Source organism: Ischnura elegans, chromosome 9 (assembly GCF_921293095.1).
Source record: "Ischnura elegans chromosome 9, ioIscEleg1.1, whole genome shotgun sequence".
NCBI classification, from domain to species: Eukaryota; Metazoa; Arthropoda; class Insecta; order Odonata; family Coenagrionidae; genus Ischnura; species Ischnura elegans.
Window position 1 is genome coordinate 106629117 of NC_060254.1, and position 14668 is coordinate 106643784.

At 38.2% G+C, this 14668-nt stretch overlaps 2 protein-coding genes across 3 annotated transcripts in view; one reads left to right on the plus strand and one right to left on the minus strand.

The window, feature by feature from the left end:
- The window catches only part of LOC124165324 (WD repeat-containing protein 6), a 63341-nt gene extending 59720 nt beyond the window's left edge, over positions 1–3621 (minus strand). Inside the window, exons 1-3 of one of the 2 annotated variants that reach the window (XM_046542683.1) lie at positions 3222–3621; positions 2580–2919; positions 718–862 (exon numbers count right to left, since the gene is read on the minus strand). In XM_046542683.1, the coding sequence (XP_046398639.1) occupies positions 718–862; positions 2580–2919; positions 3222–3288 (552 nt within the window). In that variant the 5' untranslated portion in view covers positions 3289–3621. The remainder of the gene's footprint in view (positions 1–717; positions 863–2579; positions 2920–3221) is intronic. The other variant, XM_046542682.1, reaches the window with a different exon arrangement.
- Positions 3622–10293: 6672 nt separating this feature from the next.
- On the plus strand, positions 10294–14497 carry LOC124165807 (heat shock protein 23-like). Its single transcript, XM_046543330.1, has 3 exons — positions 10294–10428; positions 10540–10965; positions 14130–14497. The coding sequence occupies exons 2-3, from the start codon at positions 10540–10542 to the stop codon at positions 14238–14240; spliced, it is 537 nt and encodes a 178-aa protein (XP_046399286.1). The 5' UTR covers positions 10294–10428; the 3' UTR covers positions 14241–14497.
- The last annotated feature ends 171 nt before the right edge of the window (positions 14498–14668 follow it).

Consider the following 14668-nt stretch of genomic DNA (forward strand, 5'->3'; position numbering starts at 1 on the left):
TACGCTTTGATGCTAACAAATTTTCGTTCATATGGAAAGACGCCATTAAGAAATCGACAACTCAAAAATTACTTTCTAACTTTCCTACCTAAATTTTATCAGTTTTTCATTATAATTCCTTAATCTTCTTTTCCAATTTTGCTCCTTCAATTTGCATAAACAAATACTATGTTGCCATGATTATTTGTTTGTATCTTCCTTCCAATGATCACTGTACCACCTTTAGATTTTGGGGGCCATTTTTTAAACTAATCTCCATACCCAATTATTAACGAATAGACAGATAAATAATGGGAAATTTAGTGTATTCATAATTTTTCCTGGGAGTTCAGACAATTTTAGAGAGGGTCCCCACAAGACTTTTTTTCGTATCTCATCTTGTTCACACCAAGCATTTGTATCAGTGAGTCAGTGACTGGTCGGAAGTGGGCTTTATAGTATATAGATAAAATAAAACAAATCAAAATCAATTTACCAAAGAATAATTGATATTGTAGAAGTTTCACTGTAAATGAATTCTCATCAAGATCGACATGTCAATGCCCAAAATCAAGTCAAAAATTCAGAAAATTCATAACTTATTTTGACCAAAAATCAAAATTCAATGTGTCTCAGACAGATTGCTTTGGATGAAGATCCTTTTTCAACAGAAGGCTTAACTAATTAATTATAAAATCAATGGTAAAATAAAATTGAAGAGAAAGTGCAAAATCCTACCTTATGGCCTCTCAAGTGGAACAATGCCTCTCGTGGTTCACACGGATTTTTTGAGTTCACAGACCATACGACAATCTGTCCATACACAGTGCCAGCAAAGCAAATCAGGTCATCACTTCTATCACCAGCCAAGTAACCACTATACCTAATGAAATAATTGTCAAGGATAAACACACTCATAACAAAGCCAAGTACAAATGCCATAAAATTCAGTTTTGAGTAGAAACTTTAACACTCACAGCTTTATGACCTACTCATCATCTTGTGAATTCTCTTTGAATCCCAGTGAAACATAGACACAAAAATCAAAAACCATGGAGAAATTTAAGTGTGAGCCTCAAAGTAAACAATATACACAATGGATTGACGCTCAAGTCATATTCACGCCAAATTCTAATGTAGGAATGTAGTGATGACATATTCAGAGACCCAAGGAACTATAGGTGTACAGTGGATTCGGGGAACCCAGGGCAGGCCTGCATGAGATAGGTACTCTCTCGAGGGCCGGGAACCAAGTCCGAGACTTATACACCTGCACCAACTCGAGAGGGGAAGGACAGAGGAAGGAAAAAGGATGGGAGGTATCGCCAAGATAAGAGCCCGACGACACCTCCAGGGGAAGGAAAGGGAAGGAAGGGAAGTGACGAGGAATCCAGCACCGTCACAAAGGCGGGCGGGTCCTACCATCAGCGAAACCAGGCAGAGCCATTAATGTTCTAACGATCTTGAAGGATCATTCTATGAGGAAGAAGGATCCAACGATCAAATTGTTAGATACAGTTATCGTCGTTAAATGTAGGTGTACAGTAAATTTCAAATGAGAATCACTCAGTGACCAGGGAATATTTTGGAATTTTCGTGGACTTAGAAAATGAATGAATGACAGAAGAGCCACCCAGAGGGAGTGTGTGTGTGGAGCAAGTAAACATTTTTTTGGGAGGGAGAAGAGGGCGAACTTTTAAAAAAATCATGATTTTTGTGAAAAAAAAAGCACAAGTATTATGAACATAGCGTGAGTTGGGGAAGGGGGATGTAGCTGCGAACACGGTGCTCAGCGTAAATAAAGCTATTTGTAAGACCAGTATGATGTAGGCTTAGGATAGTGAAAGAAATTTAGTAAGTAAAGCTGTTTTATATGGGGCATACCATTGCTCAATCTGATGTAAGTACAAAGGCGCATTCAAAATTGCATCATGTAAAACAGTGGATTGCCACAACACATGCAAGAAGGCAAAATAGCCCCTGATCTAATCCCAAGCTCGCATTCTAGCAATTCAGACAATTTTCAGTGCAACCTGTGCAATGATATGACCCATGTAAAATGGCCCTAAACAAGGTGCTGCAGGGTTAGGGCAAGTTTCAGCCTTACTTGAAGCTTCCACAGAAATTACATGGATCTTGCTGCAATATACTTAGCAAGAGCAAGCTTCCTGCAACTGCAGTAGCCATGCAAGCTTGACTTTACTTTAAGGGTAGAGTCGTATGAAGTTCAATTTCGGTTACTATGTAATGATATTATGAAAGAAAACTGAAACACTGTTAGGAAACATGACAAGCAGCAATTTCTATGAATAATCCACAATGTAAAGTCCGAGTAAAAATACGTTATGACACAGTGTCATTTCCATGGATTTACAGACCACCGTACATGTATTATATTGTGATATACATGTGTGTGTTAAAGGCCTTTTGAAGCATATACGTTAAATTAACGTTAAATTTTACAGAAGTTACGGCTGTATTACAGCGGAATACAGCATTCAATGCCAGTGCATGTATTTTGGCAGTATCACAGCTGTTAAAGATATGTACTCCACTGAGTAAGCTGTGCGGGTATGGTAACACATGTGGTTGAAGGATACAGGATTGACTGCTCTAAACATTTCACTTCCAATTTTTCAGCACCATAAGAGTTCCAAACGTTGACGACATTGTGCGCTGATAAAGTTGCTATTTCACCACATTCTAGCCACTTGGAATAAACAATCCAATCGTTCGCCTTCCACATACGAACATCAGTTATATCTACGTCCCCCCCATCACTCTTAAATTGAAAAACTGTCAATTCTTTCCCTCCGTAAACTAAAACTGTATTTTCTTTATTTAACGATATATCTCTCACTTTATGTCTACAGAGAACTTCTCTTTTGCGCAGCAATTTCTTTTCTTGAATGCTATGAACTTGCACCGACCTCCCAATGCCTGTAATGGTAAAATACACGAAATATTTAAAAGAAATAAAACAGAATTTTAATTTTTTAAATCCAGTTCTAGGAGACAGTTAAACTTATAACTACATATGTTCCTCCTCGAGCAAAAATTAATTGAAATTCAAATACCAACCCAAGGCAACGAAGGCAATGATGGAACATAGGAGTACACTTAATAGAGTTATTTCCCACCACCGTGTTCATAAACAGCACGTTCCCATATAAAATATGATTATATTTTCAAACCTCCCACAAGAATTCTATAAAATGTGAGTATGAACAAGGGTAACAAACCTGCAATAACGACTTGGCCGGCAAGTTTCACAGCGGCGGCGTCTAATACCGAAAACCAGGATTCCATTTCGTGTCACTGAAATTTTATCAGTTTCACAGCGGTTTTATGAAGTATTAACTCCAATGTCGGGCAGAGAATTCGCGCCTCGTATCATTCGAATTAATAAATCCCTAACAAAACATGATTCTATCCTTGCTTCGCTGATCGCGCTTTATGTGCGCCCCATTGACTTCATTAGCGCCAAGCGCTCTTCGGCCTTTTAGTGCTATTAGGTGGCATATTCAACTTAAAAATCAGCTGCATCAATTTCCATACAGCGACCTTTTGAAGAATTACGGCAATTTTTAGTGGCTTACTCCGATAATAAAGTCATAATTAATATTATTCAACATAATTTTGGGCCTGATTTTGATAAATACACGCCCCCAATGATCTGGGACCTCTTTATGTCATTTATTTTCTCCATTATACTTTTTTCCGTACACGCATTACGTGTGAATCACGATTGAAAAAAACTAGTAATTGGTGATTAATGTTGGAGTTAAAAACTATTTCAACAAATGCATAATTTTGTTGTATCATCTTTTATTTATTACATCACTTTCATAGACTCAAAGCATGACAACAATCGAATCTTATAGTTTTTTTTATCATATAGAGGTAACCTCTATGGAATAAACCGAATTAACAGCTTCTTGTAAAATATAAAGATTAATAGCTTAGACCATGTAACAAGTCCCTGTAAAGCTAGGTCCCTGTGACGTCACGTACGTGGAATGGCATCGCATGGGCGCCAATCTGGCCTTTTTCAAATGAGGATAAAAATTGACCATTGCCATTCGTCTAAACCGGTATTTCTAAAACCAAATAATTTGTATATTATGAATGCACTAATGGTCGGTAACGAATCGCAATCAAAGCCTTTCGTTTTCTTTGATAAAGGAAACTACCCTATTTTGTGGTGAAGTGGTTGTCAATTTTTTTGAAAAGAAAATTTGTCGCAAGTTCAGATTCATTATATTTTAATGGAGAAGAACACACTGACTTTCATAGTATTTGTTGACTAGGAGAAGGCATTTGATAACGTGAAATGGAATTCAATGCTTAGAATTCTGAAATAAATCGGAAAGCTCAACAATGATAGTAGAATTGACCACAGATTGTATAAAAATCAAGTACATAGCTATGATAATATGTGGACCTGACTGCACCGAAGCATAATAGGAAAAGGAGTGAGACAAGGAAGCACCTTTCTTTCTAGGTCTTTAAATTGTTCCCTATGCTATCGATAGCATCCTTAATTCTCATGACTCTCTCTAGGATGCGTTACAAAGCATAGTGCCATTACATCACATTTGCAAGCCAATCGAGGATGCAAAAGATACAAGACTTCAAAGACTGTATCCCAATGTTTTTAATGTTTACATTGCAAAAGCCATCAATGACATCTTGGAGAAGGCATTGGGTGTCATATCCATGGAGTAAGAATTGATTTGCAACGAATTGCAGACAACTCAGCAATGTGATGAATAGATTTGGAGAAGACCTTGACATATATGAAAAGGACCACGAGTAGATATCAGCTGAAAATCAACAAAAAGAAGACCAAGATATTAGAATGCAGAAAAAGAGAGGAGGCTAGGACAAAGCTTAAACTAGGAAAATAAGTGATGGAAGAGGTGAAAGTTTTTTGTCACGATGGACGAAGCAATAAAGAAATCGTAAGTAGAATAGCACAGGCAAAAAGGGCTTTCTACAAAAAAAGAATCTTCTTAAGGCATGGTTACACAATACATTAACACGTACGGGCAGAGCCGGCCTTAGGGCGGGGCGACCGGGGCTACCCCGGGCCCCGTGCTTTGGGGGGCCCCGCGTTCGTGAAAAAAAATTAAAATATACGATAGTTTTGAATCAAGGTATCATAACGGCGTAATTACGAAGTCTGAATTTGGGAGGGGTACACATACTTAGCCAGAGAGTGGTAGGGATTCAAAATGCTCGAGTTCGTAGATGGGTTATAGAGTTTAATATTTTAAGTGAAGGGCCCCGCAATGAAGGTTCGCCCCTAGCCCCGCACCTGCTAGGGCCGACTCTGCGTACGGGTTAATGTCTAAATGTATGAACGCGTGAATGAACATGAAAATGTACCGTGTAACCACCCAACTTGTGCAAATGCATGAACAGAAAATAGAACCTGTTCTAATTTGGTTCATACATTCGTACATGTTCAGTTCCACCAAAATCATTCACGCAAACGTACATTAACTTGTACGTGTCAATGTAATGTGTAACCAGGCCTTTACAGCTGCATTTATATGTGTCAAGCATAGAAGTAAGGAAACAATTCATCCAATGCTACATAAATAGAGCATGTTTCTCTATTGAACCGATGCTTGGACGTTGGCAGTAGTAGAGAAGTCAAGAGTGGAAACATTCAATATGTGGAGCTAGCTACCAAAGAATAATAAGATTTAATGGATCAACTGAATAAATAATGAGGAAGTGCTAAGAAGCGTGGGAGAGAAGAGAAGCCTTCTAAACGGCATAAAGAAAAGATGTGACAACTAAGTGGCCACATTATGAGGCCTAATGAAAAAAAATTGTCTTTTTTTTACACGGTTATCATTATGTTAGTTTTGTTTTTTGCATTACGGGGCCTCAATCGTTTAATTAAATATTAATGACTTTCATTTTAAAATACAGAGAATGCTTCTTGCAGTAATTTTACATCTTGTTTTTTATCTCGAGAATGAGAAGATCGTTTACCGGCCAGATCCTTGCTCCTCCCCCTTCCCCCCATCCCCCCCCCCCAGAAAAAATCTTGGATCCGCCCCCATAGGAATGGCCACGAATGAATTACATGGATGTTAAAGAGAAGAAACCTAGGATGCTACCTAGGATCCTTAAATGTCATGCTACTTTTAATGATGTATTATGGAGAACAGTGCCTTCACATCACTATAGCAAGTCAACTGAGGACGGAAAAAATTTAACACTTCAAAGATGTGACAGTCATGACAAGCACATGTGCTCAGTGGCGTAGCCAGGAATTTCGTTCGGGGAGGGGATCCAAAACCAGAGGGGGAAATTTTGAAAAACACGGTACTAAGTATTGGGTTTTAAACTAATTATAACACTTCTCATAATCGAAAAAACTTCATTTGTTAAAGAAATATTTTTTAATTCATGATTTTTGAAGATTTTGTTTTCTTTTATGAAGGAAAATGATTGTGTTTTTATATTTTGGGGGGGTTCCGGACCCCCCAGTGGCTACGCCACTGCATGTGCTTCATACAAAACCATATATTTAGTGGTGAAACATCAAGTATGACTATAATCTATGAGTAGTAGCTATCAGGATTAAAGATCTGAACTATAGAACGAAAAGCTTAAGGCCCATGGTTTGATTCCTTATTCAGGTGTTTTTTTTTTCTTAGGGCAATAAAGACTGGAAATGTGTGTGTTAGTAATATATAGTATGATCGACATAATCTTGGACAATGAGGATAGAAAGAACAGGTAAATCCATTGGAGATGGTAAAAATCCTTGTAAAAAAAACATGTAAAAAATCCCTGAAAGTAACTATAGACACTTGACTTGCTTTTTCAGCATAGAGCTATATAAAAACCAATCAGCATACATGTACAATTATAGGGAATCCTATAATTAAGAATGCATATTTATAAGAACGCCTAAAGATATGTATGTAGAAAATTCAGTTAGTAACTACATACCTATATACTGCCATAGCGTACCTGAACATTTTATTTTTATTAGATTTCCTATCAGTTTGATGTGAAGGATACAAAATTCTTTCCATCACTTTCGATACATGCGTGTGTCTGACACACAAATAGTCTCAATCCACAAATGAGTAGGTATGTACAAGTAAATGGTTCTATCACAGTATGACTGATGAAAACACACTGTGGTATACCACAGCATATTTTCGTCATATTATTTTTAACAAAATATATTTATAAAATAATATTTTTTTAATAGCCTAGCTCTAATCTTGTATTAACTTATTCTACTCCACACATTGTACCAAAAGGCTGAAAATATGCACATACTAATTAGAGCGATTGCGTTGGTATCCTTTTAGGAACAAATAGTTGTTACAAGTAATGCCTCATTTTCTACCATAAATTTATGCTTACTTAATTATTTAATAAACAAGTGGTCAAGTAACAGAGTATATGCCAATCTTGAAGTTCATTTTAAACAAAGTTCACTAAATATTTGAAAAAATGTTACAAATATCCTAAGATAAACACCATGCTCAGTCTTATGAACAGGTCAAGCTGAACATTTTGAGCTGCACGTCCAATAAGTTGGTTGAACATTTTTTGAAATCTCTTTGCATCCTTAGCAATCTACATGATCCTATATAAAATCAGTAGTTACACACAGAATTTTGACCTTTCTTTGGGTTTCATACAAATATATCAACTGATTCTCTTCTGGGGGTATAAGTATACCTCGTAATTACAAAACGAATGCAATGATAATAGGACTGTATTAAAATCTAACACATTTTTTAAGGGTCTGGGAGGGAGAGGGGGGCACGTGCCCCCATGCCCTCCCCCCCCCCCCCTATGGTGGGTAGCCAATTTTTTTTGGGTGCTCTGGCTATACAGAGAAGAAGATACCAAGAGAAACTAAACCTAAACACCACCAGAAGCTGGATGGAATGAGATATGCCAGGGGATAAATGGAAAGCTAGCCCAAGTTTTATCTCTAAAATGTTACCCTACTGATGAATTACAATGCACAACTTGGTGTAATAATTGATAATAAACTTAGTTTAAACATTCACCTTGATTATAACATAAAGAAGTCAATGAAAAACCTGGGCTTTTTGAGAAGGAATTCAAGGAATTTTAACATCGACATTGTAAGGCATTTGTACACAACACTAAAATGTATTGGAGGAATCCTAAATAAATTACTTATGCATGTTAATTTCAAAACTGAGGGATTCACTCTGGATGTAAATTATAGGGAAATACTTTGTAGGATTCAACTAGATATGATCCCATTGAAGAACTTCGAACTAAGGCTAACTTAATATTTTTACAATAACTTTTAAACAATAGAACTATTTCTTCATATCTACAATTTTTCGTGTGCTCTAGGGGGTTTATATGTGGTCATATGGGCGATTTGCCTATGAATGTCAATAAATAAGTTAATTTTTGAATAGCTAGCTTATCTGCTAGATAATCTTTGCAGATTTCCATTGGAACATACACAAATTTTGCGCTGTTAGTGACAGAACCAGACAAATTGTACGGATCAATTTCTACCATGATTCCTGCAGATGGAAGTTTATTAGAAGATCTCAGGCATTTATGCCGTCACAATGATAATATGCTCTTCAAATTGACCTAAATCATACCTAGCACAATAGTTTACATGCCTATTATTTTCCACGATCGATAAGAGATTATAACGGCAGCGATAGAACTCATAAATAGATTGCATGCCTTGTGGTGTAACCAACTAACCTATGTAAAACTTAATGCATGTTTCTTAATTTTATTATTTCTAACAGCATATAGTAGTATAATTTGTTCATATGCGCGTGACGTTTTTTGTACTGTGTGGTGTGCATGTTGGAGTCCAATTGCATGCTGGTGATTGATCACCCCCTGCCAAACACCCTAGAGGTGGCTCGCAGGGTATTATGTAGATGAAAATGTAACTTGAGCAGGATGCATACAGCCACGAGCAGTGGCGGATACAGATGGGGGGCGCAGGGGGCGCGCGCCCCCCCTTTGCGGGGCCACCCGTATTGCCAAACATAGCAGAACCATAATTTTAACTTTTTTATATCATAAGATGGCATTGTCTTGAATGTGTGTTAAATCACTTTAGTTAAAACTTCTGAAGCTCTGCATGTGACTTGATTATTTTTTATTGCGATAAAAGTAAAGGTAACTCAAGATGTCTTTTGCGCCCCCCCCCCCTTGAATTTTCTCTGTATCCGCCACTGGCCACGAGGGACATGGCTGGCATGCAGGATTTTCTGTCAACCTGGCATTTATTAAGAATATGAGAGTGGAAAGTTGATTGTTTACACGGATAGCTACACACAGCCATAAAAAGGCTGTCAGCAGCATTTTTCTCTGATCGCAAAAATGCCTGCACATGTCACATAGCTCGATGAAAATGTGATCGAAAACGGAGTCCCATAGCAATTTAGTCTCAAGAAAGGAGAGACTACGTTTAATTTCCAGCCATTCCCCAATTGGAACGGCTAAACAAGTTGTTTAAAAGGATGTGAGGCCATATGCAAAGGTATAATTCCAAATAGGCCACCTTAGAATAATTAAGTAATGCGACACCCCTTCCGAAAATACAAGACTAGGGATGAAATAACATGCAATAATCGGAAGATAAATATGAAGAAATAAAAATACTAAAGAATTTCAAGAAAAGGGAAAGCATTTGCGTAAGTCTACCACAGTAAAAAACAAATGGTGAAGAATCAAGTTCTCATTAATAACGAACTATTATACAATTGCTTCAAAGAATTATATTCAGCAGCTTTTAATTACCGGTCGGCGACATTTACACAAAAAAACTATGTTCTGAACACATCATAATTTTCACGATAAATATTTTCATACACGATAATATTCATCAATGATTTTGCATTGATCAAACGAATGCAGCAGTAAGGACAGCGGTTTCCCAAACGTTACGAAGAAATGTGGTATTTCACCCACAATAACTGGACAATTTAGATAACTCACAATACCAACGACTGATTAATCACTTCATGGATCGTGATAAATAAAGAAATTACCAACTTCGACTCATAACTCTTCATTAATTCCACAAAAATCAACGTTTACCAACAACTGTGAACGAATATGCTTCCAGAAAATTCGAGACGAAAACATTAACGCCATCCACAGAAGCTACAGCGGAATCGCGAAATTCTCCGGAAAGAACTCTCGAGAAATTGGTCTTTAGAGCCATCTACTGTGGACAAGTAGAAGTTTCTCGATTGATCTGGCAGCCAACCGTTGGAGTATATATACGGGTGCTCCGAAACTGTGGGGGCATATTCGAATCTGCTCAGCAGTGAATTTGAGAGGAGAACTCAAAGTTCTGAGAAAGTGGCGAGTAGCTGGTTGCTGGTCGGCATCAATCTTACTTGTGTATTCCTGTACTGAAGTTACTTTGGAGTTGAGGTAAGGCTCGGATTAGGAATTTCCTGTGCGACACTTTCGCATATTTAATTGAAGTTAGCCGTTGTATTCGCCTCCGCTTATGTGATGATGAACTTTTGTCTTTCTTTTCAGATGGCCTACCTTGCTTACTCTCTGGTGGATCCCTTGGACTCTCTTCATCGCTCACTGAGTCAACTCGAGCGAGCCATGTCCCTTGCGGCACCCCTGGCTGCGTGCACGAGGCCGGAACCAAAGGTAGCATATTATCGGCCCTGGAGGCATGTTTCGGGGCAGCATAGTGGCATGTCCAACGTATCCCTGGACAAGGAGGGATTCCAAATCAAGTTGGATGTGCAGCAGTTTGCGCCGGAAGAAATCTCGGTGAAGACGGTGGACGACCACATCGTCGTCGAGGGAAAGCACGAGGAGAAGGAGGATGAGCATGGCTTCGTGTACCGTCATTTTGTGAGGCGGTATGCGATTCCAGAGGGCGTGAAAGCAGACGCAATGACGTCTTCACTTTCATCTGACGGCGTTCTCACTATCTGCGCTCCTAAGGTAAGTAATCATCATCTGGCACCATGGGGTTGTGCATGATAGTTATTTTCAATTTAAACGTTTCGTAAATTACTACCTAATTCTTCTTCCGAACGTTTTAACTATCGGCATTAATAGCTGTGGTGGGAAGATTATTTCGAGGTGGTTTATGATGACATTTTTACTGTAGCTTGTTTCTCTCTTGCGAACTTCATTCAAAACTGAAGCGCGAGACTAATTCAATTTAAGTAATGTTGGCGTCCGTTAATTTCAATCAGTGATTGCAAAAGTTTTTGCCGCGATTAACTTCCACTCTACCAACTTTCGCACTTGGTCAAAGAATTTATTTTAATATCATGCTAACAACTCGCGCTAGTAAGTCCTGTTCTTACCACCGGCTCTAGCAATTTGACTCCGTCTCCTCAATTTCGCGTATAATAGGGATCTTGCATATATTTCAGATATAATCAATAGCCCCAAAATTATATAAAAATATATGTTTGCATACCTCGGTGAAAGTTTTTTTATTATTTTATGACGTGGTTTGCGATATTTAATGCATCAAAGTTCACGAGAATTTTCAAATGCAAGTGAGAAGCGAAAACGCCCGATGATTGGCTGGTAGAAAAGTGACGTCATAGTTCAGTACGAGGCACGGCGGCACGGCCATAGTATAGGTTGCATACTTGAATACATGCGACGGCGTGGTTATGATTCATTTATTGAAGTGCAGACTTATCGGAGTTGTTCATTGTGACTTCAGGGCTATTATTTGATCTATTTCTCCTCCATTGAAAGCGATAGATTGCGTAAAGATGAAGGCATATGGTTATTCTTAGGCTGATCCTAGCAAGCTTCCTGTTACTGATTCCATCATGATAACAGGGTATTTTAGTGAAACTGTAGACTTCGTCGGCTCGGAAAGTCGATGCCGAGAAATGGAAAGGTAGCTGATGTGCATCTGTAATGTTTTATAGTTCATAACAAAGTGAGACTTGCGTATAATATTGGCGAAAGCGTATACTCATGTGAAATGTGTATTCTTTTGGCAGTCCGGTAGAGTCTTATGGTGAACTTATTTCCACCTCGAAGCTGTCGATGATACTTTCAACTTAAAAATACCTTGCCTGGAGGGCGGCAGGAAGCTCTGAGGAAGCCAGACTATTAATGTTTCAATTTAGTAGCGATAATATAGACGAACTTCCAACACAATCTACCATCTTGTGACTCAAAAACCCTGAAGCCACTTCCTATTCTGCAGAAAGAATCGGTCAATCGCACTTCGATCAATATAATAAACACAACGTCTTCAGGTGTTAATAAGTTACTTTTGAAATGAAATACTTCCTAAATTAGCATTAAAATGTGCATGTTTTCCAAACAGAGTATTTAATACATTTTGGGAGCTTTTCTCACGATATATCTGAAACCTTCTCTAAAGGCGAGCTCATCGTCATTGCGATCGGTTGTCACTTAAAAATTCCGTATCGGAAATCCTAGAGGGATGACTTTCGACGATGACTGTGATCACCTGCACTATCACTGGAACCCGTGGTGAAAATATCATCCCAATCCAATATCTATTTGGTTTTAACTGGGGAAAGAGCAACATAGAACTGCACATTCTTTGGGCAACTTTGGGTTTGACTTTCTCTCAAACACACCATTTCCCCTGTGGTGCACATCAGTCCTATCTTTATACGATGGCCTGACAACCTTTAAATGGATCCTTGGTTTATCCTGACAACCAACTAAATGGAAATTGCTGATCCACACATGTCCATTCTTATCTCCATAATTTCCAAATCAAAGGCCGCGGAACATTCCTCTTGTGACTCAACTTTTTCTGAAAAGCAAGCCGGCGTAGAATAAAATCAAAGAAGGCTGCGATTCATTTTTTGTGACCACCTCTGGATTCCATTCTTTTTCCATCTACAACTTCCTTTATCTTTCGGGGTAAACTATGGGACGAGATAATGTTTAAATATTTTCATTAATTTATAACAAAATATAAGTTCTAAAAATACCCAAAAGCCATTTTATTAATCCGCACTGATGAGTGTAAATTAATGTGGAAGATGAATGCTGTAGACGTAGTAGTTTTCCTTAGGTTGAGTTGCAAAGTTCATGAAGTTGACAAAACGGCTAATTTTTCGGTGCGCGGAGTCATTTATTGCACTGACCGTGTCTACATTTTTCAATTTTTTTGTAATAAAATAAATCAGAGTTTAGGATAAAATTTCATTTAAAATGACGTATAGTTCATTTTTATAGCATGTAGTGAAGCCAGGATATAAATTTGCAAAGTACAGCGGCACATCATTTTGACGCCGACAGTAGAAGAAAACGCTGTCTTCTTGGCTGGCACTCGAATGCATGAGGATCAACGTTGCTCTATATTTTCATATTTCCTCCCTTGATTTTAAACATCATGGAATTTTCTATGTCCTTCCGTAACTGAAATTGAACAAGTGCCTTAATAATTTGAGTCCATCGTAACCATCGAGAAACACCTATCTCGATTTTTGTTCGGAAGTTGAGTTTTTATTCTACGGCGGCCGAATCATCAAAAAATCTCAGTTTCAAGTTATTCAGTCAATGAAATATGGAAATATTATTTATATTAAAGTTATCTTCGCTCACACAGCACACGGGTTTATCATTCCGTTTATTATACTCTTTATTTTTCCATAACGCTCATCCCGACAGACGGCTTGCATTGACGCTTTTCTTCTAATTTCCTCCGTGGGAATGCAGACGAAAATTTTTTCTGGGGTGTTATTGCACAGAGGAACAATGCACCACTTGTAATTTTTCCTTATTTCACCCACGTTCTCCTTTAAACGCAACGTGGCTCTTCCAAACCTGCAGTTACTGGGCTTGGATCTTGGACTCGTACTGAACTATGACGTCACAGCCAAAGATTAGTGGGGGCGGTATTTTTTAGCCCGCGAAACTCGGGCGACTTTTGGAAGTCATTTTCTAGGGTATAAACTGAATTTTACGCGGAAAAAAGTATATTGCGGTACTAAGTGTTTACTGTAGTATATCAGCATACTGTTTATAAAAAGTATGCAATTTCCCTATTCACTGCTGCCGGACATAAGGGTGTATTTTCGGAAGGGTCATTGCCTAATTTAAAAACCTGTGGCCAATGATTCATGTGATGTATTTCATTTTTACAGTTGGAGGCCATCAAAGGAGGCAACGAGCGTGTAATCAACATTGTGCAAACCGGAATGCCCGCGAGGAAAGCAGTCGAAGGATCGGAGAAGCAGCCTGTGGAGGGGAAATAGAATTGCGGCGTTGTTTAGTGTGATTGTGACGTTGAGAGCGAGTGTGAGAGGAAGCTGTTCGATTGGACCTGCTCGAAGAGAATTAAGTCTGATTTTTCACTTTTTGTAATATTTATTCATTCATTATGTCATTGTCATTCTAAGGTCAGAGATCTTGTCTTTAAAAGTTACCCTTCACGATGCATTTCATTCCGCTGTAGACTTAATTTTGTACATTGTTTACTTTCCTTAAAGAAAATTAAATACTGTTAAAAGAATTTTATTGATTTATCATTTGTATTCAATAATCCCTCCCACCCGTTGAACTGGGGAATTGTGGTCAAATAACGAATGTGTTTCAGTTCCCGTTTGAATTACATAGCGACTGTTTAGAGGTAACATTTTAGAACATACCTTCGAGGCTCGAGTATGGAATTACTTTCCGTTTC